At 43.1% G+C, this 25,564-nt stretch overlaps 2 protein-coding genes across 3 annotated transcripts in view; one reads left to right on the forward strand and one right to left on the reverse strand.

Annotated features, from left to right (window-relative positions):
• NTAQ1 (N-terminal glutamine amidase 1) overlaps positions 1–5,804 on the reverse strand; it is a 28,246-nt gene extending 22,442 nt beyond the window's left edge. Inside the window, exons 1-2 of one of the 2 annotated variants that reach the window (XM_046002713.1) lie at positions 5,543–5,804; positions 664–763 (exon numbers count right to left, since the gene is read on the reverse strand). In XM_046002713.1, the coding sequence (XP_045858669.1) occupies positions 664–763; positions 5,543–5,631 (189 nt within the window). In that variant the 5' untranslated portion in view covers positions 5,632–5,804. The remainder of the gene's footprint in view (positions 1–663; positions 764–5,542) is intronic. The other variant, XM_046002704.1, reaches the window with a different exon arrangement.
• Positions 5,805–16,717: 10,913 nt separating this feature from the next.
• The window catches only part of ATAD2 (ATPase family AAA domain containing 2), a 66,620-nt gene continuing 57,773 nt past the window's right edge, over positions 16,718–25,564 (forward strand). The window contains exon 1 of the mRNA XM_046026038.1: positions 16,718–17,202. Coding sequence (XP_045881994.1) covers positions 17,035–17,202 — 168 coding nt within the window. The 5' untranslated portion in view covers positions 16,718–17,034. The remainder of the gene's footprint in view (positions 17,203–25,564) is intronic.

Below are 25,564 nucleotides of genomic sequence, written 5' to 3' on the forward strand. Positions count from 1 at the left end.
TCCATTAGCATCAAATGAGATGATACTTACAAAAGTGCTTCACAGGGGGGTGCCAGGCTGGTTCCTTTGTGTGTAGGCATGTGTGACTCTTGATCTCAGGGTTGTGAGTTCAAGCCCCGCAATGAGTGTAAGGATTACTTAAAAATATAAATCTTTAAATATTCTTTAAGTGCTTTATAAAATATTAAGGACTTACTTTTTCTAAGGGCTTGCTTTTTTAATACTTGGTTTTTAAGGGCTTGCTTTTTTAATACTTCATGTAAGTTTACCATAATTCTATTTAAACTCCAGAGACAGTGCTCGCTTTGGCAGCACACATACTAAACTCCAGAGACAAAAACACCTTTATTTCAAACCTGAAAGAATGTGGCTCTAGCCTACGCAATTTAAAAATCTCTAACTTCATACACAAAGAGAAGGGACTTACTTTGTGCATACCATCATCTATTTCTTGACCTACAAATAAGGGACTAAACTTGTCTAACTCAACCATGCCCTGAAAGGAAAAAAAAAAAAAAAAAAAAAAACTTCATTCAAAAATAAACTTTAAAATGTTCCTGTATTTTATAAAGCACATTTTGGGGCAGTGTGACCCATACTATATTTAGTTCCTATTGTCACCCTAAATCTTTTGTTCTCTTTCTATAATCACTCACCACTTACCATCTTTCTCTCATTAGATATGAAGACAGCATAACACTCTTCTAAAGGATACTGGTCATGGTTTTTGATGTATTCACAGAGCTTCCAAATATTTTCTTCACTGAAATAAAATAACAATTTAATCAATACAATTAAGCAGTGGGTCTTTCAAACTTGAACAGAAGACTGATGAAGACATAAAAAAGTTGGAAGAGACTTTAAACACCACCTCATCCAATAACTGACGGATGTATGACCCTCCTCTAAAACATTCCCCAACAAGGTGTGACCCAATTTTTAAGAACCTTTCTCCAGAGTGCTCGCTACCTGCCCCAGGTAAGAGGTAAGCTTTGAACATCTTGAACTGAGTATCTGCTTTTCTCATGTGTAAAATGGATATAATCGTACCGTATTATAAACATTTGATAAATCTTAGTTAATATTGGTTCATTGCTCCCCTTAGCAAAGGGGCAAGATGAGTGTGTTGGGGAGGAGGGCTTCTGGCTGGAAAGGATCGTGGGACAGTTACATGATATGCCAAGGAATTCTTTCGGAGGGAGACTCTGAGTAGGATTCCCTGCATCCCTCTGATACAAAAGAGGTCCTGATTTTTAGGAAGTCCTTTCTCAGGCTGAACTGAAATCCATCTTCCTATACTTCTACCCTAGATCAATCTCCTTTTCTCTACAACAGGCCTTTAGATATGTAAAGCAGTAGTCAGAACCAGCTAGGAAAGCAATGCCCAGTGCATCAAACCCAGCCACGCTGGAGGCCACAGGCACTCCCACACCGGCACAGTCTGCTGGCAGCATTCGCAGCTCAGCCTCGGGGTTCTTATCTTTTTCTCATGAGCCACCACTGCCCTTCGTTCAAAATGAGCTGCAGCAACACTCTGCTCATACGCGACTCAATCTGCCAAAGCCTAATTTCCAAACATCTAAACCACGTTACCTGAAAATGAAGTAAGGCGGCGCCTGGCACTAAGGACTATCACCAGTTTATGGAGACACACTTTCAATGCACGGTTTTGACCTTGTCTACCTTCCTAAATGTTCCATATGAGTACACTTAAAGTACTGAAGCGAAGTGTACTTTTTTCCTGTGATCTCTAAAATACCTAAGAAACCTTACAGAAAAAGTAGTGGTAGAGGTAATAACAGAAGACTGCTACTGACTACTTCCATAGTATATGTAGGGAGTAACAAAAAGGAACTGTTTCATTATGATATAAAATAGGTGTTAGCTAAAATTTTTTTAAACCTGGATGTTCCTTTTTTAAAAAGATTTATTTATTTGAGAGAGAGAGCACAAGCAGGGAAAGCTGCAGGCAAAGAGAGAGGGAGAAGCAGGCTGGATGCTGGGCTGGATTCCAGGACCTGAAGATCATGACCTGAGCTGAAGGCAGACACTTAACTGAGTCACCCAGGCGCCCCAAAATCTGGATGTTCTAAGACCAAGTTATCAGAAGACACTTGTCTGTCCAACCTGTAGACATTCTGGAGTTGATCACAGACATCTTCAAGAGCCTGTGATATAAAAGCACTATGCTAAGTGCTTGAAGGATGTAATGATAAATGAGAGCTCACAGACAATGAGAGGAGACACACAGATCCATAAATAAGCAAGCATCATAGAAGGCCATAAAAGATGCATAGAAGAGAGAGTCATTAATTTTGAGGGACACGGGAAGATAGAGAAGGTAGAGGTCAGTGGTTTCTCCTGGTTTGTTCCCCCTCCCCCAGTCCCAAGGATGAGCAAAGAGTTAACAAGTACAGTCTGAGAATCCGTGTGTACCACAAGTCCTGTTGGCAAGCTGAATACATATGTAAATGGACAAAGTTTGTCTATTATCTTTCAAGTGCGTAAGAATGTTACAAAGAGAAAAAAAATTTTAAACAAAGGAGTTACTGAATCTGTAGTCCTTTTTTATCAATTTTTTTTCAAGAGTACAATTAATATCATGTAGAAGGATCTCAAGAAATATTTGATGTTTAAAAAAGGGGGCCTTGGGGCACCGGGGTGACTCAGTTAAGCATCCAACTCTTGATCCCAGCGTAGGTCTTGATCTCAGGATCCAGAGTTCAAGCCCTATGCTGGGCTCCATGCCTAAAAGGGAGATAGGGTGTTTATTCTTAGAAATGCAAGTGTTACTGCTGGGAATAAAAAGGACCAGATTTGGTGTGAGTTCTAGAACCTCTTTAAAATGAGGGTGGGGGGAGATTATAACTATGTTCCAATCTACTGGTTGATTATTTTGTAGCAGAAAGACTAACAAAGCAGCATTAAGGTCAAGATTCTGCAAGGGCTCCTGCTGATGGGCTGAGGTCAGAGAAGCATGAAGGGAAGGATCTCTGACACACAGCAGGTGCTCAACCAACAACCGAAGAGTACAAAACAATTACAATAGAATCAGACGTGCCCCGCAAACCACCTATGCCACACAAATACTGGTTACTGCTATTATCATTCAGCTGGACCCGAACAGGTAACAACTGACAGAAGCTGAAAGCAGCACACAGGAGGCACTTATTTCACATCCCACGAAGCTGTGAGAGCAAGTGTGGTAAGGTGTGCCTACCTGATAGGTTAGGACAGGGCAGAACACTGGTTCTCAAATAAAGGCGACTTTGTCTCCCAGGGAACATCTGGCACTATCTGGTGACGTTTTTGGTTGTCGCAAATCGGGTGAGGATGCTACAGGCATCTAGTGAGTAGGGGGCAGGGATGCCGCTACGTGCCCTACAATACCCGGGAGAGCCCCCCACCACATTAGCATGCTCAAAATGTCAATAAAGATCTATAGCTGAGAAACCCTGGGTTATTGCATAGAAGGCAGGTTCAAAATGAGACTGGAAAAACACACGGTGACCAGATCTGAAATGACTTGCTATGTTCAGGAGATAGACTTTACTGTCTATGACTGTATTCCTGAAAGTGTGATCAACGGATGAGCCTAAGACTCCTCGACTGTATTCCTGAAAGTGTGATCAGTGGACGAGCCTAAGACTCCTCCACGGTACCATCCACACCTCCAGACTCTCTGGAGATCTGCTTGCTTTATAAGCTCCCAGGTGATTCTAGGGCTCATAAGAATTTAGAAAAGCTTTCAGCAGTGTGAAGCCAGCTAAGGTTCAGGACCTGAGGGGATAGGAGAGACCGGGGCAGAGGCCTCTAAGGAAGGACTAGAACAGGGCCCTGCCAGCCAAGGAGGGCCTGGCCCATGGCTGAAGGAACTTAAAGGAGACCATCTATTGAAGAGACGTCCATTCCCTACCATTCTTCCACGAGGTGGAACTCCTTGTTGTTCCTGGAACTCCTGCACGCTTCCCTCTGAACCTTTGCACCACCGCTCCCCTATCTAGAATGATTTTCCTCCAATATCCACAAAGCTCTCATCCTTTTTTTCTTCAGATCTCTGCGCAAATACCACTTTATCAACAATGCTTTCCTTAAATATCATGATGACATAATGAGTCACCATCCTTTACCTTGCCTTATTTTCTCATAGTACTTAACACCAAACATGGTTTACTTGGTTTTCCCTGCTTTCCCTGAACCAAAACATATGAACCATGAGATCTTACTAGGAAATTTGTCTACGCTGTGCTATATCCCAAAATGCCTACAGCTGTGCTGATATCACACAGTCCAAGCGCCTCCTAAACATTTCTCAAATGAATAAATAAAACAATGAATGGACACCATAGACGAGAACTAAAGGAATTTAGGTGAGAGGTAAGGCAGAAATAAAGTGTAGTCATTAGGAACATAGACTCCTGCACTATGGAAGTTCCAATTTCTGCATCACCTCTTGCTAGATGTTTGATCTTGGGATGCAGCCTCTCCCTGGTTCCCTCTTTTCATTAGTAAAATGAGGTTAATGATAGAACCTATCTCCCAGTCATGGATGAAAACACTTACACCGGCCCTGATATGTAGTCAGAGCTGGAAAATGTTAACTTCTTGGTCACACTGGTTTGATCACTAGCTAAAGGAGGAAAAGGTAGTTTTAGATGGGCCTGAGGTTTCTTTTGCAACCAGAGGTTGGGGAAGAAGTCATTACTCAGGTGTGGGAGTGAAAAAGACGAAGGTAGGAGGGGTGATTCAGCCACACAGGTGGCCTGCTACAGGGGTGGTGTGTGTGTGGACTCCAGAGCCAACTCTCCAGGTAAATCCCCATTTCTTCATTCACAAGATATGTGGCCTTAGGCAAATTAGTTGCGCCCCTCTGTGCTTCAGTGTTCTCATCTTTAAAAACGGGGATAATAAAAGTACCCACCTGGTCGGGTAATTGTGGGGCTCAAATGAATTCGTTTACACGAGCGAATCAGAACAATGTTTGGCATACAGCAAGTTCTACGTAAATGTAATGGGTATGATAATAACAACATGGTGGTTCAGATCATGGTTTCTGGTACTAGAAAGCCTGAATTGGATTCCTGGTCGCTGTTAGCTGATGACCTTGGGAAAGTTACTGCAAAATCTCCGTTCCTCCACTCTCTTCCAAAATTAAAACGACCTTCCCCACAGTGTGAAACCACAAAGGCTTCAGCAAAGTAATCTGCAAAGCTTCTCCGCGTTCCACCCTCCGCCTCCCCTTTCTGGCCCCCAAACACTGAGATCTGCTGAGAAATGTCCAAGCGAAAAGCGCCGGGCATCAATAATGCACCACGACCCTACCATTCGTGGGAACTCCGCACCTCCCCCTTCTCCAAATGCCTACGTTCCACTCCAGAGGCCAGGGCTGCCATTCCCGCTCCCTCATCCCCCAAGCGGGAAAACCCGCCAGTCCAGGCCCAAAGCGCCCCCAGGGAGGGGCCGAGAGGAGGCGGGGCCCGGCTGCGACGCCGAGACCTAGTGCGCCAGGAAGATGCGGAGGGCTGCACCCGCGCCCCCTCACCAGTAGCAGCTGTTGTAGACACAGGCATCCCGCGGGGGGCTGGCCGGCTGGTAGCGGGCGGCTGCAGCGGCGGGCACATCCCCCTCCATGCCGGGCTGCTTTGGGCCAGGGCAGGGGCCTGAGGCGAAGCGACTGGACCAGTCCCGTCCCGCGGGCAGGCTTCGGGGGAGGAGCCGGCCCTCGGAGGGCCGCACAGGTCCTCGGGGCGGAGCCCGGGGCAGCTGGTGCAGTTCCCGGGTGGTGGAGCCAGGGACGGGGTAGGCGGAGTCTGGGAGGAGCGAGCGACGCAGGTTCCGGGCGCGCGGAGCCCGTGAGGGAGGTGCAAGTTCCGGGTGGATGGAGCCAAGGGCTGCGCGGGTTTCGCAGATTCCGGTGGGCGGAGCCCGGGCGGGAAGCGCGGAGCAGGTTCCGGGAGGGTGGAGCCAAGGCGAAGTGGGCGGATCCCGGGGGTGGGCGGGTAGCGGTGAGCAGTGTGGACCCCCCCAGTGGGCGGAGCCTGGGACAAGGGGGCTTGAAAGATTCCGGGTAGGCAGGGCCCGGACAGGTGGGTGGAGCCAGTACAGGGCGGTGGAGGCGGAGCTTGGGTCTGCTGGGGCGGGACCGGGCATGCTCAGGGCGACCGTGACAGCGTGGCTGGGTTAGAGTGCAGAGGTCAGAGGTCGCCCGCAGGTGGCTTGAAGGAGGCTTGGGAGCGCTTGGGGTTGGGAAACCGCCCGACCCTGAACGGCGCTTCGGGAGTCTCCCGGAGGCGTCTGAGACCCTCTTCAAAGCCGGGGCAGGGGTTGCTGGCCGTGGAGGACCCAGACGGGACGCGGAAGACTCGACTTGTGCAAGTGAAAGGAGAAAATCTTGTATGTGAAAAACGAAGCTTTAGCAGTTTTATCCTCGAGCCCGCGGGGACCCAGGAGGAAGGGGGCATGAGGCGGTTTTAGAGAGGGATAGCAACCCCAAATCTCACCGTGTTGTAACATGCCTTTATAGATTTGTGTGTGTTGACTCAGAAAGATAGAGTGATTCCTTGGTAGAGTAAGTTTTTAAAAGTTCAAGAGGAGCCCGCATGGCATCCATTTTGTGTTAGTCATGTATTTATTTGCCAGCAGTCTGGAAGGAAGGAACCAAATAACTGAAACTGTTTGTCTCTGATGAATGAATGGTATGAAGGACTTTCACTTCATACTTATGAGCCTTCTGAACTGCTTTATATTTGTAATGAGCATACGTAACTGATCAGGGTACTTCCCATTATAAAAACTGAAATTTTTAGTTGGTTTATAGGCCATCTGCAATCGGGAGTTTGAAAGCACCTCCTCAAATCCTAAAGACTTCAAGCGTAAGTCCTTATGTCATCAATGTGTTATCAGTTATTGCCTCTCAGCTCTGACACACACTTAAGTATAAGCTCTGTGATAAAGAACGGAATTCCTTTTATGCATTTCTCCTTCAAAGTGGGCACCGAGTTAAGCCTTCTCAGTAAAGTGTGCCGGAAGAAGCTTCCTGCAGTTTCTGGGGCAGTGCAAAAGTTGGGAGTGTGGGGGGCACCTGGGTGACTCAGTGGGTTGAGCTTCTGCCTTCAGCTCAGGTCATGATCTCAGGGTCCTGGGATCGAACCCCACATCGGGCTCTCTGCTCAGCGGGGAGCCTGCTTCCTCCTCTCTCTCTGCCTGCCTCTCTGCTTGCTCGTGATCTCTCTCTGTCAAATAAATAAATCTTTAAGAAAAAAAAAAAGTTGGGAGTGTGGTCCTGAGAACAGCCCGTGGGGTCTGCCCCGGTCACAGGCTCAAACCCGATTCCTCTGTGATCGTACAGTTTTGGTTTGGCAAAAAGCTTCCTGCAGCCCTCGTAACCCAGAAACCAGAGTCCTGTGAGGCCGGCAGGCAGCCACCTGCCCACACTTCTTTGACAGGCCCTTCAATGGCCTGTGCACAGTTATCTGTGGCCCCCAGAGTCATACACTGAGCAGTCGTTCCCTCACCAAGCCTCCCCTTCCTCTCTCAACCCCACCATTCCCGTCTAGGCATTCTGAGAGCCTTCTACTCCAACTGGCTTCCAGGCTCCTAAGGCATCCCCATGCCACTGTTGGTGATTGCTCTCCTTTGCCCCCTTCTCTACCTTGCTAAAGGGAAGTAGAATCCCAAGAATTAACTCCAGTAGGGGTGCCTGCGTGGCTCACTTGGTTGGGCAATTGCCTTCCACTCAGGTCATGATCTTGGAGTCCCAGGGAGCCCAGCATCAGGCTCCCTGATTAGTGGAGAGTTTGCTTCTCCCTCTGACCTCTCCCCTCTCATGCTCTCTCTCTTTTTTTTTTTTAAGATTTTATTTATTTATTTGACAGAGATCACAAGTAGGCAGAGAGGCAGGCAGGGGGGTGGGGGAAGCAGGCTCCCCGCTGAGCAGAGCCCGATGTAGGGCTTAATCCCAGGACCCTGAGATCATGACCTGAGCCGAAGGCAGAGGCTTAACCTACTGAAACACCCAGGTGCCCCTCTCATGCTCTCTTTATCTCGTTCTCTCTCTCAAATAAATAATATCTTTTAAAAAATTAACTCCAGTAAAAGTATAACCAAAGAAATAAGGAAACTCTATATGGTACCTAGGGCTAAGGACGAGTACTCAAGGACAAATTTGAAAGTTTGCACCTGCTTGGAGTAGGCATGGGTTGCCCACCCGATTTCAGAGTCCACTGGTTTACCCAGTCTGGAGGTGGTCTGAAGTTGTGGGGCAAACAACAGAGATGGGGGTGGAGAAGAGCCAGCAATCTCTGCCATAACACACTTTATTTATGCTTCAAACTTTCTCATAAGTAGGAATTTTTTAACAAAAAAATACTGTGTTTTTTTTGCATGTGATTTCATAGTAGAGACTATACAAAGGTATATGGTTTCAGAGGAATAAAGTTCTAATGCTTAGAAACAGATTCTGACCTATAAACTCCAAAGACCTGGTTGAAGAAGAAATAAGAGTACACTCAAAGAACCCCAAACCCAGTGAAATCAGGATGTTAAAGGGTTGGGGTTTATAGAAAGGTCACAGAACAAAGGAAAGTATAAAAGAGGACCACAGATGTGAAAGGGGAGATCAAGAAGTAGGCGGCACATAATACACTGAGGTTTAACCACAAAAGGGTTTTTTTTTTTTAATTGGGGGAAGAGGTATTTTTAACGCTCAATATTAAAAGCTAGAAGGAAAAAGAAAGAGATAATGCTGTCGCTTGGGACCAGCTGATATGTAGTAAGCAACCATATAACTGGAAGAAACAAATGCCCAGTGTCTATTTTGATGGTGTTTTCTCTTTTCTCTATCAAAGAAAATGATCCTCAGGCTGTAAAGAATAAGGGAGATAGCAGTGAGAGCAAATTAAAGCCAAGATAGGTGCAGCAGAAGAAAGCACCAATTTGCCTTAAACGGGTTAAAAATCTTCAGACCCAGATGAGTTCTATCCCAGCATACTGAAAGTGCTGTAGATTATGACCCCAAAGCTTTTAACTCTGGATCTTGGAGAAAGTCTCTTGGAGGAGATGACATAAGACTAAATACGAATACTTGCTGTCCTGAGTTTCATAAAAAGGAAAAATAACGTGTTCCAGACGCTGTATTCTGTGAACCAGATGCCTATTCCCAGGATGATTTGTGACCGTGAAGAAAGGGGATTATTTAGGGGCCTTTAGCGGTTTACCAAACCCATTTCATGCTGCATGGACCTCATTTCATGTTGTTGGAAGAATTAATTGATCATTAGAATAGAATTAGAGCACAAGCACTATAATTTGATTCCAACAAAGCAGCTGGCCCAGTATTAGTCATGACTCATTCAGTTAGAAGTCAAGGCAGAAAGGCTGTTTATTAGCTCCTTTAATGGGAAGGATGCTGAAGTGGCTCTCAGAGTCAAAAGACGAGCTGCAGATACCGGGGTCTTGAGGGACTGGAAGCATAGCCCTCTTCCCCACCTTCTTTCTACCCAGCTCTCAGACTGCTTCTCAGTGCTTGGCTTCATCCCCAGGTGACTTCACTTCCTGCTGTGGGGAGGACGGCCGCTGGCAGCCCCATATTCATATTTTCCAGGCTTAGCAACTCCCGTGGAAAGAGAAAACTCCCTTTTCCTCATAGCAGTCTCACAGAGCAACTCATACGTTTACTTTTTACGTTTCTGTACTGCCTGACTTTTTTACATGTACAGTGGACGCTTGAACAGCATAGGTTTGAACTGCACGAGTCTACTTACACACAATCTTTACAGTATAGTTCTGTAAATCTATTTTCTCTTACGATTTTCATAACATTTTCTTTTCTCTACCTTATTTTATTGTAAGAATATGGTATATAATACATATAACGTACAAAATAAGTGTTAATTGACTATGTTATCATTAAGGCATCCGGTCAGTACTAGGCTATTAATAGTTATGTTTTTGGAGGGGCACCTGAGGGGCTCAGTCATTAAGTGTCTGCCTTCGGCTCAGGTCATGATCCCAAGGTCCTGGGATTGCGTCCCACATCAGACTCCTTGCTTGGCAGGAAGTCTGCTTCCCCCTCTCCCTGTCCCCCTTCCCCTGCTTATGTTCCCTCTCTCACTGTGTCTCTCTCTGTGCAACAAATAAATAAAAATCTTAAAAAAAAAAAAAAAAAACTTTCATAGTTATATTTTGGGGGAGTCAAAAGTTATATGCAGGTTTTTCACAGCATGGATAGTTGTGCCCTTAAGCTCCATGTTATTCAAGGGTTAACTGTATTACTTTCTAATAAATTTTTTTTATTAAAAAAAATTCTTAAAAATCAAATTTATCAACATTACTATAAAGAACCGCATGGACAGACTATCATTCCCTTAACTTTTCCCCTAGTTTTGTAGATTTAGTTTTCAGATCCTTATGTTATAAATAAAGCTGCAATTAACATTTTTGTATGTAAATCTTGGCCCATGCCACTGATTATTATGTTAGGGTGGAGTCCTAGAAGTGAAATTCCTGGGCCAGTGGTTTTAAATATTTTCCAGGTCTCTTGATACATATTGCTATATTGCTTTTAAGAAATGGGACTGTACCTCAATATCGCATTGAGTATTCTTATTAAAAAACAAACAGGCGGGCGCCTGGGTGGCTCAGTGGATTAAGCCGCTGCCTTCAGCTCAGGTCATGATCTCAGGGTCCTGGGATCGAGCCCCGCATCAGGCTCTCTGCTCCGCGGGGAGCCTGCTTCCTCCTCTCTCTCTGCCTGCATCTCTGCCCACTTGTGATCTCTCTCTGTCAAATAAATAAATAAAATCTTAAAAAAAAAAAAAAAAAAAAACGGGCAAAAAAACCCCCAAACCCTAGCATTCCCATTATTATTTTGAGTTGCATTTACCTGATCATTATTTCCCTGTGTTAAAGGGAAAACTTTTTTTTTTAAAGATTTACTTATTAGAGAGAGAGCGCGCATGTGAGTGTGGGGGAAAGGCAGAGGGAGCTTGGAGGGTCATGACCCGAGTTGAAATCAAGAGTCAGATGTTCAACTGAGCCACCCAGGCACACCTAAAGGGATAATTTCTATATAAAGTGCTAAGATAGCAATATACAATGGGAGCTGGCAGGGGTGGGGGGGTGGGGGAGCACCTTGCCAGTAGAGGTGAGAAGCTGGGCTGGGTTGGAATATAATAATGTTATCACTCATCCTACTTTGAATGGGGTGGGAGGGAGGCAGTAGTCCCAGGGCCCTCTGTGTGGGCCAGCCCTTATCTGTGGTGTTAGACTGGGGGCTGTGTACCATACCTTACATGGGAAAACTGAGGAATTGAAATAAATCCAGGGGAGGCTGATAAAGAGGGAAAGTCTGAAAACCACATCACAAAATGATGGCATCTCTTCCCAGCTCACTTCCTGTGCCCACTTACCCTCTCTCCTAGCCCTCCGTCCTGATCTGAAGGGGTATCTGTCTCACATGGCCTCCTGATGTTCTTTTTGTCAATGTCCATTCTAGGAAACCGCCGGTAAAACTTTCCCTTTGACCTGAAGCCTCTACACCGGGCAGAATTCTGCCCGGTTGCAAACAATGGAAACCATCTCTGGCTAACTTAACCAGGAAATCAAATTTACTGGAAGGATAGGAAGGAGGAAGTTTGGACAGGGCTTGGAGGAGAGGAAGGAAACACAACCTAGTCCCACTGATCTAATTCTCCAGATTCCAAGAATCAGCTGGCTGGAATGCCACCATTAATGTCACTGCCTCTGTGTTCCATCTGCTGCTGCCTCCATGAATAATCTGTGTCTTTGGGTCACTCCTTCAGGGGCAGTGACTTGGTGCACTGACAAAGCTGAGGTCATGTGCCTGAGCCCTGGTTACCAGGTTAACAGGGAAATGAAGTCTGTCCCTACAGGATTTCCATCAAAGGAGGTAGGACCCTGCCTAAACCAAACCCAGTAAAAAAGAAAATCTCTCAAATAGGAGACATGTCTGTTTAAATTCAGAGTAATTAAAAAATGACAAATGGCAACTATGACCTCTCCAACTTCCATGTGACGAATGGTTTTTTCCTTTTGACAGAAATCGGTGAGATTAGCTATTGTATTTAAGGTTACATTTACAACATTCCTGAAAGAAATCCCTGTCCAAGTTGATGTTTACTTTCTAACCTTGTTACCAAAGAACAGACGGGGACCCACCTATAACCTCATTTCAAATGAGGTAATGGAATTATGCTTCGTTCTTAACCTCAGCCCTCTTTTCTGTCACATGTGAGGTAAAAACACTTGATCCTCTCTGCAAGCAGTCTGGGGCAATGAGAAAGAACTTCAGTTTCCACTACCCCTTTTCTTTTTTTTTTAGATTTTATTTACTTATTTGACAGACAGAGATCACAAGGAGGAAGAGAAGCAGGCAGAGAGAGAGAGGAGGAAGCAGGCTCCCTGTGAGCAGAGAGCCTGATGCGGGGCTCGACCCCAGGACCCTGGGATCTTGACCTGAGCCGAAGGCAGAGGCTTAACCCACTGAGCCACCCAGGCGCCCCTCCACTACCCCTTTTATCCTAAATCAAGTAATTCCTATCTACGATAGCTAAAACTAAAAGGAAAGAAATACTCGCTAAAGATCAATTCCACACCAACCCGTAAGTTTCCTAAGGCTGCTATAAAAATTATTGCAAACTAAGCGACTTTAAAAAATAAAAAAGAGAGAAAGAAAACCCAGGAATTTATTCTCAGAATAAACTCAGAAGTCTGAAATCAATTTGTCAGCAGGGTTGGTTCCTTCTAGAGGCTCTGAGGGAGTCTGTTCTGTATCTCTCTCCTAGCTTCTAGAAGTTGCCAGTAGTCCTTGGCATTCATTGGCTTAGAGATGACCATTCCAATTTCTGCCTTCATCTTCACATTCCCTTCTTCTCTGTATCTCTTTTTGTGTCAAACACCCCTCTCCTTTCTCATATGGACGCCAGTCATTGCGTTTAGGATCTACCATAAATCCAGGACGATCTCATTTCAAAGTCTTTAGTTATACCTGCAAAGACCCTGTTTCCAAATAAGGTCATTTCAGGTGTCAGAGTTTAGAACGTGGACCTATCCCTTTGGGGTACACAGTTCAACCCACTATACCAACCAAAGGCTGAGGTCAGTGTGGTTATTCTTAATATTGTTGGAGAGAAAATAAAGGGACAAAGAAAACCCTTTGGCTGACTCTGTCTCTTGGTGTTCTAAAATTTCTATGTCTTATTTTAAAAGAACTAAAACAACTGCTACAACTTCTGTGGAGGTCAATCTGGTAATATCTAACAAAATCTCAGATGCATATGCATTTTCTGGGTAGAAGTTCTTTTTATAACTTTTTTGAAGTATAACACGCATAACGAAAAGTGCACATATCGTAAGGGTAGACTATGCTCCCCTACATATTGTTCTTTCCTCTTCCACTTATATTAGGTAAACAATCACTTTAATGCTTTTTTCTCCTATTGTAAATGACACATATTTAATGCAAAAAAAAATCAGAAAAATTGAGAGAAGTACAAAGAAATGACACAACTATAGCATTACAATCCAGAAATTAACCATTAACATTTTGTTATAGTTTATTCTGGTTTTTTTTTCCAATGCAAGTATACACATGTACTTTTTCAAAACAAAGATGAAACGGTATGATACTTACTTCTTTGTAGTTTCTTAACTAAACACAGAGTTACATCATAATTTTTAATGACTGTATAGCATCCTTCTTTTAAGAGTTTTTTTTTTTAAGTAATCTCTACACCCAACGTGGGGCTCAAACTGAGATCAAGAGTTGCATGCTCTGTCAACGAGCCAGCCAGGCACCCCTATATAGTATCCTTCTTAAGTGAAGTCTCACTCAGCGACATTCAAGTTGTTTGCAGTTTTGTGGTGTTTTTAGGTTTTATTTATTTATTTATTTGACAGATCACGAGTAGGCAGAGAGGCAGACAGAGAGAGGGGGGAAGGCTCCCCGTTGAGTAGAGAGCCCAATGTGGGGGCTCGATCCCAGGACCCTGAGATCATGACCCAAGCTGAAGGCAGAGGCTTAACCCACTGAGCCACCCAGGTCCCGTTTTCAGTTTTTTGGTATTATAAATAACACTGCGGTAAGTATTATGCTGCATAACATGTTTGAAAACTTTTTAAAAGGCCACATTTCAAGTACAGAATATATATATAAAAACTTGTGTGTCTTAAATGTGCATCAAGAGAATTCCTGACATTCTCTCCAAATTTGCTACAGCCGTAACCTCTTCCATCCCAGTTAAGTGTAGTGTCCATTTCCATTTGCTCAAGCCAAAAAATAAAATAGAGTCATCCTTGATGCCTCACTTTCTCTCACACCTAAATCCATTTAATCAGCAAATGCACTTGGCTCTTTCTTCCAAACACATCCAGAATTCAACCATTTATTCCCTCCACTGATCTAACACCGGCCCATGTCACCATCATCTCTTGCCTAAGCAACTGCAGCGGCTTCCTAACTAGCGTTGCCAAATTTAGCAAATAAAAATACAAGATACCCAGTAAAATTGAAGTTCAGATAAATAAGATTTTTTTTTTTAGTATATATAAACCCAAATATTGTGTTCTCCATGCAGCAGCCAGAGGGATTCTTTGAAGAAGTCAGAAAAAGTCAATCCTGTATTCAAAATGCTGTAATGTCTTTTCACCTCAGTTGTAATAAAAAGTAGTCAGAATGGCTGAAATTAACAAGTCAGGAAACAGATGTCGATGAAGACAAAGGGGAACCCTGTTACACTGCTGGTGAGAATGTAAGTTGGTACAGGCCCTCTGGAAAACAGTATGGTGGTTCCTCAAAAAGTTAAAAATAGAGCTACCCTATGACCCAGCAATTGCACTACTAGGTATTTACCCAAAGGATACAAACAGTAATTTGAAGTGGCACCTGCATCCCAATGTTTATATTATAGCAGGAGTGTCCACAATAACCAAAATATGTCATGAGCCCAGATGTCCATATACATGTAAATATACATAAATGAATAATGGAATATTATTCAGCAATCAAAAAGAAGGAAATCTTGGGGCGCCTGGGTGGCTCAGTGGGTTAAAGCCTCTGCCTTCGGCTCAGGTCATGATCCCAGGGTCCTGGGATCGAGCCCCACATCGGGCTCTCTGCTCACAGGGAGCCTGCTTCCTCCTCTCTCTGCCTGCCTCTCTGCCTAGTTGTGATTTCTCTCTGTCAAATAAATAAAATATTAAAAAAAAAAAAAGAAGAAGGAAATCTTAACCATTTGCAATAGCCTGGATAGAAATAGAGGGGATTATGCTAAGTGAAATAAGTAAATCAGAGAAAGACAGTTACATAATTTCACTCACATGTGGAATTTAAGAAACAAAACAGCGGATCTTAAAGGAAGGGAGAGAAAAAATAAGGTGAAATCAGAGAGGGAGACAAACCATCAGAGACTTAACTATAGGAAACAGGGTTGCTGGAGGGGAGGCGGATGGGGGGATGGGATAACTGGATAATGGGCATTCAGGAGGGCACTTAATGAGCACTGGGCATGATTTGCAACTAATGACTCAATAAACTCTACCTCTGAAACTAATAGTACATTATATGTTAATTAATTGAATTTAAAAAAATGTTTAAACAGAAAACCTTAAAGCTGTGACCCACAGCCCTGCAAGATCTACTCCTGGAGGCTCTTTCCTTTTTAGTCTCATTAGCCTCCCTGTCCTCCCTTTTCCTCTGCTTGCATCTTTCTTATCCGAAATATACCTAACTTCTTTAGGTCTTTGCTTACACTTATCTGAGAGACCTTCCCTAATCATCCTCTCTAAAATTGAAGGCTTCCCTCTCCCCCTCCCTGCTTTATATTTCTCTTCAACACTTATGATGATAAACATTTATTTCATTTATTTTCTCTTTCCTTCGGCAAGAATTGAAGTTCCATAAGGGCACTTTTGTATTTATTCACTGCTGTATCCCCAGTGTTGAGAATACTGCCTGGTACATAATAGATGCTCAATAAACATTTAATAAATGTCAAATTAAGGAAATATAGTTATCCAAATCAATAAAACTTATTTCAGTTTCACTAGAACTCCTCTCACATTCTGATCATTCAGCATGTTGTCTATTTCAAAGTAGTCAAGTAACTACTGTATCTTAGAGACTCTGTTTTCTGTAATTCTTTAACAGTAGCAAATATTTATTGAGCTCTTACTAGGTGCAGACCCGGTTCTAAGGTATAAAATCTTAGAGTCGTTGGTATTCGCATTATTATTACTATTATTACAGTTAATTTAAAGTTGAGGAAATTAAGACCGGGAAAGGTGAGTAATTTGCTCAAGATCATATACACGAATAGGACAGCGATGGGTACAGAACCTGCGCCCTCAACTACAGTACTTTGCGGGGTCATTTTCAGGTCTCTTTCTGTTTTCTTTTGATAGGTAAATTGTTTTAGTTAAGCTATCCGTAAAAAGTTCTTGAGGATCACAGTCAAAACCTGCCTAACGCCCAGTGCTTTATGCCGCTACAGTCAAAGACTCAGCATTCTGCTTTTGAATCCTGCGTGGCGGGAAGCTGATGGCAGGTGGAGGGCGGGGCTGGGCGGAGCCGCCAGGCCCTCGCTAGCCAATCAGAGCAGGCAGGAGCCTCCCTGCCCCCCCCACCCCCGACAGCCACGCGCCAAAATTCCAAACGGGACCTCTCTCCGCTACCCGTCATCTCCCTCCGCCGAGCTCAGCGAGCCGGAACTATATAAAAAAAAGAAGTCAGCGTTCTCCCGCCACTGTCCGCTCAGACCCTGGTCACTGTCGGTGCAGGCCCTCCTCAACTTCAACCCGAAGTCATTCGCCCGGCAGAAGGGTGAAAAGTTTCGAGCCCGCCGTTGCAGGGACGCGGCGTGGGCGGGACGGGCGGCGGAGGGATTCCGGGTGCGCGCGCTGCGGCCGCTGGCGCGGAGCTAGTGGCGCCAGAATTCGGAGCGCGGAAGAGCCTGAGCGGCTGCCGGTCAGACTGGGACCCGTCTCCCGCAGCGAACGCCGGGCGAGGAGACAGGGAAGATGGTGGTCCTCCGCAGCAGCCTGGAGCTGCACAGCCACTCCGCCTCTTCGGCCACGGACCCTCTGGACCTGTCCAACGAGTTCCTCAACCTGGAGCAGATCGGCCGGAGGCGGCTCCGTTCGGCCCGAGCCGCTGAACAGTCCGCGGTCACCGCGGCCGCCGCGAGCGTGAGTACCGGCCTGGGGCGGGCCCCTCGGGCAGGGCCTGTAGGACTGCCCGCGGCCGGTTGGCCGGGTGGGGCCTGGGGGTGGGCGGCGCGGTCCGGGTGGCAGTTGGTGGGGGGCGGGGGCTGGGAGGAGTGTTGTCGAGGACAAGTAAAATGGAAGGCTTCCGAACATCGGAGCCCCAAGGGGTGTGGGTCAGGGCAAGAGATCGGGCAGTGTGGAAGAGGGCTAGGCAGTTCGTTACTACCTCATTTCACGCAAGAGGAAACCGAAGCCCTCCGGAATCTTGGTTTGTGGGGCTGCCCCACCCCCGTCTCACACACCTCCCTAACCTAGCGCCCGGGCCCCTGCCTTAGGTTCGCATCTGTTGAGCGCAGCACACGTTTACTGACTCCCTACTGGATGCAGGATAGATGTTTTAGGGGCCACGGGAATAGAAAGATTGTAATTGAGGTTTCCTGACCTTCGTTTGTGATCTAGAGAGGCTCGGATATAAGATAGCCGTGAATAGTACCAGGTTGCATAATGTGGAGCGATGGAGACCAACATTTCACGTACAGCTTCTTCACTTAAGCCTCGTTAACAGTTCCGTAAGAATGGATAGTTATGATATCTATGTTACAGGCGAAAAAATGGACTCAAAGTAGCCAGTGACGGGTAGATCTAAAATTGGAACTTGGATCCTCTGCCTCCAAAACCTTTCTCTATTATATCATGCTGCAGTTATAAACAATGTCTATAGGGGATGTTTCCAAGGGGGTGGAGCAGTGAAATCTTGAAAGAGTTGCTTCTCTTTCTAGGTCTGCAGTACAGATTGGATCTTTGTAGAGGTAAGGCCTGCAGGGAGAGTCGGTCCCTCCACCTCCCTGCGGCAGCTGCTGAAAGGGGCGCAGGTGGAGGAGACCCCGTTAACAAAAGGCTGGAGAAGTTGAGGAAGCAGCACTAGAAAAGTTAAGGCAGCAGGAAGTAGTCTAGTTCTCTTTGAGGGAGGGTAGGCAAGAGCTGAGAAAAACAGGACTGGAGAGAGGATTAGGAAGTGGCAAGTCAGAATGAGAGGCCAAGGGAGAGAGCGACAAAACATAGTTAAGAGAGTGATCACTATATGAAATTAGTTGTCAGTATCCTCTGAAGACAAGCTGTACTGGTTGTTCCTCTCCTGAAGGGAGTGAAAAAGTATGTTTCATCTCTGCAGTTGTGATGCTGAATTGAAAAAAAAAAAATTTCCCAATCACTTGTTGAGATTGAGATCTAAGGAGGCCAGACACTTCTGCACTGTTCTGGGGTCCCTTGACTTCCTAACCTATGTTCAGAAAATATGATTTCAATAAATATTTATTGAATATTATCTTCTGTACAGTGCTAGATCCTATGACTGTAATGATGTATTGAACAGTAAGTAATATAGGCGCTTAAAACAACTGTTTTGAATCTCAGCTTACCAATAATCTCCACTTGTTAAAAAATACCACATTTATAGTGAGGATTAAATGTGATCATGCATGTAATGAGATTACCTGAAAACTTGGCGTATAGTTAGGACTCGGTCATTGTCAGCAACTAAGACCACTGTTAATTTTAATGCCCAAGCCCATCTTTCCAGTTCTTCGGGCCAAAAACCTGAGAGTTGTCCTGACCCATCTCTCATTTCATAATAACATATTCTTTTGGTTCTACTTGCAAAGTATATATGGAATCTGACCACTTCTCAGATCCTCTGTTGTTGCCATGTTGGTCCAAGCCATTACCTCTTCCCTAGGTTGTTAAAAGGGGTTTTTGACTGGCCTCCTGGTTTTCCACCCTTGTATATAATGATCACCTTCCACAACTGTCAGTTCTCAGTATAGCTTACAGAGTGATCTTTTTTAAGATTTTAAAAAATTATTTATTTATTTGACTGACAGAGATCACAAGTAGGTAGAGACGCGGGGGGGCGAGCAGGACAGACCGATGTGCGGCTCGATCCTAGGGACCTGAGCCGAAGGCAGAGGCTTTAACCCACTGAGCCACCCAGGCGCCGCCAGAGCGATCTTTATAAAAGTTAGAAACAGTTGATCATTCCTCTGCTCAAAAATCTCTAAGAGTGACAGTTGAAAAGTTTGGGAGTAGCCCTACACCCCTTTCTCTTCATGATGACGTCCTCTTCCATTTTTGCCTTTTGCAAAACCTAGTCTATTCCCGTTGTATTGGTCTAGCTGCTTCTTGAATACCAGGGCCTTTGTGCTTGTTCTCCCCTGTGTTGAGAATACTCTTCCCCTGAATATCTGCATGATTTGTTCCTAATTTACCTTCTACATTTTTAATTTTTTTAAAGATATTATTTATTTATTTATTTGACAGAGAGGGAACACAAGCAAGGGGAGCAGGAAAGGGAGAAACAGGCTTCCTGCTGAATAGGGAGCCTGATGCGGGACTGCATCCCAGGACCCTGGGATTATGATTTGAGCCAAAGGCCAATGCTTAAGAACTAAGCCACCCAGGCTCTCCTTTTATTTTTAATTAAAAAAAAAAAAATCTCAGAAGTCATAGTACTTAACATTTTCCAAGAATTTCGTAGCTACTAACTCAGTCCTCCTACCCTTGTGAGATAGATATGATCATCTTTGTTTTGCAGGCGAGAGAACCAAGACACAGAGACCTAAATAACGTGCGCGCATTTACCTTTATAATAAGTGATAGAGCTCCAGGTTCTACCTAGGAGAACCTAGGAATCTGTCTCTTTCAAGTCTTTACTAAAACTTCACTTTTTCAGTGATGCTTACCTAACCATCTTATTTAAAACTACAGATCACTCTCATTGACATGCCTCTTTACTCTTTCATGTTTCCTTATTACTTATGATCTTCTTACATGTTCTATTAACTTCCTACTTTTTAAAATATTTTCTCTCTCCCTAAGTCAGAATGTAACTATACAGTTCTGGATTTTGACCTTTTCAGTATTATATTTCTAGGACCTAGAACAGAACCTAGAGTGTAGTAGAGGCATAATAAATATTCATTGTTAACTATCTTTGGTCTAAAGGAACTTAGTCTAACAGAGTAGAACTAACACATCAATATACAGAGACTGTTTGCCATTCCCGCCATATCAATGGAATGTGGTGGCTGAGCAGTTAGCACTCAGATGGATTTTGTAGGGTGAAAGGGATTTTTTTTACCCCCAGGCTAGAATTTCCATTAGGGTTTATACCTTTTTGAGACATAGTACTTCTATCTTCTATAAATTCCCCATAGACCAAATTATAATTAAAGGGTTACTGAGCATGGGATTGGATCAAAAGAAATGGTTAGCCCTGATCGGTAATGTATTCACGATGTCAAAGCCTACCAATACCAAAAATGAAACATACCTTTGTGATTGGAATATTTTCTAATTTGGGGTCTTACATTCAATTCATTTGACTTAATTACAGCTTGCTTTTTACATCAGTCATGCATTTCAGAAACTTAACTCCTGATCACCCTGATTGTCTTTAGGTATTCTTATCTGCAAAGCTACATATTTATTGACATGTCATTTTTTAGGTTAAGTTACTTTTAAAGATGATTAAATTTATTCACATTTATTAACTTGGATTTTCCTTTATCTCAGCTCAGAAGATGACCTTATATACAATTTCCGAAGGTACTTATAGTCACCTATTTATTAACCTCTTTCTACCTTTACAGTTTGAATATGATCTCAATCAGGTGGGCTTAAGGATTTGCTTGTTTTGGGGTTTTTTTTCCTCCTTACTTATATGGTTTCCCTGAAGTTTTGTTTTAAATTTTTTTCTTTCTTCAACTTTTATTTTCATCCTAATTGGATCATGAGATCTAGCATTTTCATCCATTCAGATGCCCCTTGTGTGGTTTCTTTTTCTACCAGAGTCAGACTAGGCATTGCCTATGTCTGTGCTTTCACGGGTCTGATGTTCTTTGATTCATACTAAATTTAGGGTTCTCATGTAATAGTAGGGGATAGTATCTCATGGATAGCAGTGGGATGATGAGTGTGCATTACTTTTAGGTTGTATTTACGTACATTTTTTATTCTTCTATATGTTAGGTAAAATAAAATATGCTGTAGTATGTAGAAGGTACTTTTTTAAGTTGTCTATTTTAAAAGTTTGAAAAGTACTATGAATGACACTGATATGTACAACATATGGAAGATTCTTTAAAACGTGGTATATGGGGGCGCATGGGTGGCTCAGTGGGTTGGGCCTCTACCTTTGGCTCGGGTAGTGATCTCAGAGTCCTGGGATCCGGCCCCCCAGCGGGCTCTCTGCTCAGCGGGGAGCCTGCTTCCCACCTGTCTCTCTGCCTGCCTCTCTGCCTACTTGTGATCTTTCTGTCAAATAAATAAAATCTTTTTAAAAATTAAAAAAAAAATGATATATAACACAAAACAGAAAAATGAAAAGTGTACGTTTACTGAATTATCACAAAGCATAAACAGGAATATTTCGTCGTGTTGCTATGACTATTGCATCCTGAAGTTGAGTGACATGGCTCTCTGACTTCAAGAGTGTGTACTTGTTTGATGTAGTGATAGGCAGTCCGTTTTTGTCAGTTTGTATTAAAGACTGGCCATTGATTTTATGCTTAAAAGTTGCAATTTTTAGGGGCACCTGGGTGGCTCAGTTGGTTGGGCATCTACCTTCGGCTCAGGTCATGATCCTGAAGTCCTGACATCAAGCCCTGCATCAAGCTCCCTGCTTGGTTGGGAGCCTGTGTCTCCCTTTCCTGCTCCCCCTACTTGTGAGTGTGCTTGCTCTAGCACGGGCTCTCTCTCTCTCTGCCAAATAAATAATCTTTAAAAAAAAGTTGCAACTTTTAGAACAGGGATCTGATGAAATACTGTTCAAGATGGATTATACTGAGGGATGCCTGGGTGGCTCAGTCAGTTAAGTGGCCTTCAGGTCAGGTCATGTTCCCGGAGTCCTGGAATTGAGCCCCGCATCGGGCTCCCTGCTCAGTGGAGAGCCTGCTTCCACCTCTCCCTCTGCCTACCTCTCTGCCTACTTGTGCTCTCTCTATCTCTCTGTCAAATAAATAAAATCTTTAAAAAAAAGTGATGGATTATAGTGAACAAATATGGAGTTTGGAGAACCAATTAAAAGATTATAATATTAATAGCTGTCAACTACATAGTAGTTGCTGTGTACCAGGCATGGTACCTAAGATACACACATACATTTGCCTTATTAAGCAACTATTATTATTATCCCCATTGCAGATATGGAAGTCAAGACATAGAGACCTTATGTAACTTGGACAAGATTGTACAGTTCTAAGTGACATGCCAAGAATCAATCCAAGGCAGTCTGTCATTAAGAGTTTGGGCTCTTAATTGATACACTATTGTCACAATAGCCCAAAGAATAGAAAACTAGAGGCTAAATTAAGGTAATACTAGAAGGAACAGAAAAAAATACTAAACAGTACTGCAAGGGGTCAGAGAGTTGTTTAGATACAAACAGGGAAGGCAGTGTTGTTTCTAAAGAGGTGAGCAATAGGGGCGCCTAGGTGGCTCAGTGGGTTAAAGCCCTTCTTTCGGCTCAGGTCATGATCTCAGGATTCTGGGATCAAGCCCTGCATCCGGTTCTCTGCTCATCGGGGAGCCTGCTGCTCCCCGCCCCCCCAACGCCTGCCTCTCTGCCTCCTTGTGATCTCTGTCTGTCAAATAAATAAGTAAAATCTTTTTAAAAAAATAAATTTAAAAAAAATGGTTAAGACTATATATCTTTGGGAGTCACCTACATAAAACTGGTAGTTGAGTCATTAAAGGTGAATAGAAAACAGAAATATATTTAAGAAGATCTGAGTAATGGCTATATTTTAAGGATGAGAAAAGGATGAATTATGTTTTTAAGAGAGTATCATGTGAACCAAAGTGTCAAAGCATTTAAAGAAGGGAGTGATCAGCTGCATAGAAATCAGTGAGGTGGAGCAGAAGCCATTGGATTTAACTTTCAGGTGATCGTTTTGGGGCTATTGTAAGAGCTGTAGAGGTAGAAATCAAATTGCAGGAGCTTTTGGAATGGATCCGTGGTGAAGACTTAACCACGTCTATATTTAAAGATGAAGCTACGGAGAGATATCACAGCTATACTGGGTTAGAATATTCTGATGAGGTTTTCAAGGAGCCCTATGTCTGCATGCTTATTTAACTGTGATTTAAAGCATGTTTATATCTCATTTGTTGGATTGATATTTGAATTGATTCAGCCAACTAACCCACATACTTTTGGTAATGAATTAAAGCTTGGATAAGCGTGCTCTTTTGTGGGAAAGCAACATATTACTTAGTGTATTTCTATTATACAATTGTGTCTACTTTGGGGAAAAGATTTTGTTACTGTAGTTGCTTCTTGTATACTAACTTACTGATTCTGCAAGATTATAAGAGACTTAAAAAGCTATCAAAATTTATTTTTTCCCCTTTAAAACTCACTTTGGAAGAACTAACAGTGCTCTCAGTATTTAAGTAGATTTTAGCAAAACAATGAGGACACTACATCTGCAGGTTTAGTTTTCAGATTAAGTATATTTTCTTTTTGTTTTTTACTTCATAGGATAATTCTTTCTAGTAATGCAAGTTGTAAAAATGTAAAAAATAGAAAGTGAAAGTCTTCATTTCTATCATCCAGTGTTAATTACTGTCATCGGTTGATATTTAACTTACCTCTTGAGAATTATTTTGAAAAGCCATATTAAAATGTGACCTTGGTTTAATAACTGTGCTACTTTCCTCAGGAAATCAGATGTGTACAGAATCGCTCATCTAGAGGTATTTATAACACCAAAAAATTGCAGATAGTTTAGATATACATTAAGCAGTTTGTTAAATTGATTCATGTAATAGCTGGAATACTAGTCATTCATTTTATTTTATTTTTTAAGCTTTATTTCCTTATTTTGAGAGAGAGAGAGTGAGCAGGGCGAGGGGCAAAGTGGGGGAGAGAGAGAGTCCCCAGTAGACTCCCTACTGAGTGCAGAATTGGGGGTGGTGTTTGATCTCACAACCCTGAGATCGTGACCTGAGCCTAAAACAAGAGTCAGCCACTTAACGGAGTCACCCAGACACTTCTAGTTATTCATTTAAAAAGATTTTTAGAATACTATTTGATGGCATGGGAAAATGTTTTGTATTACTAGAAAAAAGTTACAAAACATAAATAATATCCCAATTTAAAAGTCATGGGAATATGATTGCGTAGGAAGAGAATAGTTCTTCTGTACCGGAAGATGAACAGTGATTATCATGGGTAGCTAGAGTTAAGAGTGACGTTTTCATCTTTGTGCATTTCTTTTTTTCCCCCAATTATAATGGGCATGTTTTGCTTTTATTTTTATACTGCTTTTTTAAGAAGTATTTTTGAAAGTTATTATTTTAAAATTTCCCAGTGTGTACATCTATATAGGTGATTCCCCAGGAGCCTGTTTTGTTTGTTTGTTTTTTTCATGCAGTTAAGGAAAGGCTTTCTTGATGCCTAGTACTTGTTTGGAGAGTATGAACGAAGCCACTCACTATGCAAGTCAAAGATTGTCTTATACCACTTATAAAATTAAATCTTCCAAGTTTTTCAGGGAATCTTTTTTTCCCAGTGGTTAGCACCCCCCTTTTTGCCTATGGAAACAAACTTTTTTTATTATTCCCAGGAAGAGTGACATTTACTTTCTTTTTTATTGTAATGAATTGTAGATAATATAAAATGTGCCATTTTAACCATTTTTAAGTATACAGTTTGGTAGCATTAAGTACACTCATTCGTTCTGCAACCATCATCGCTGTCCACCTCCAGAATTGTTATGTTCCAAACTAAAACTCTGTACCCATTAAATAACTCCCATTCTTTCTTCCTCCTAGCACCTAACAACTACCTTTCTTTCTGTCTTTAAGATTTTGACTACCCTGGACCCTAGAGGAAACATACAATATTTGTCCTTTTGTAACTGACTTATTTCACTTAACATAATGTCTTCAGGTTCATACTTATTGTATCAGTATGTTAAAATTTACTTCCTTTTTAAGGCTGAATAATATTTTACTGTAAGTACCACAATTTTTTTTTTTAAAGATTTTTTATTTATTTATTTGACAGAGAGAAATCACAAGTAGGCAGAGAGGTAGGCAGAGAGAGTGAGAAGGAAGCAGGCTCCTTGCCAAGCAGAGAGCCCGATGCGGGACTCGATCCCAGGATCCCGAGATCATGACCCGAGCCGAAGGCAGCAGCTTAAACCACTGAGCCACCCAGGCGCCCCAGTACCACAATTTTTTAATCCATTCATCTATCAGTGAACATTTAGATCGCATCTACCTTTAGCCATTGTAAATAATGCTGCTATGAATAGGAGTACACAAATGTCTGCTTTCATTT

The sequence above is a fragment of the Meles meles genome, chromosome 1 (assembly GCF_922984935.1).
Source record: "Meles meles chromosome 1, mMelMel3.1 paternal haplotype, whole genome shotgun sequence".
NCBI classification, from domain to species: domain Eukaryota; kingdom Metazoa; phylum Chordata; class Mammalia; order Carnivora; family Mustelidae; genus Meles; species Meles meles.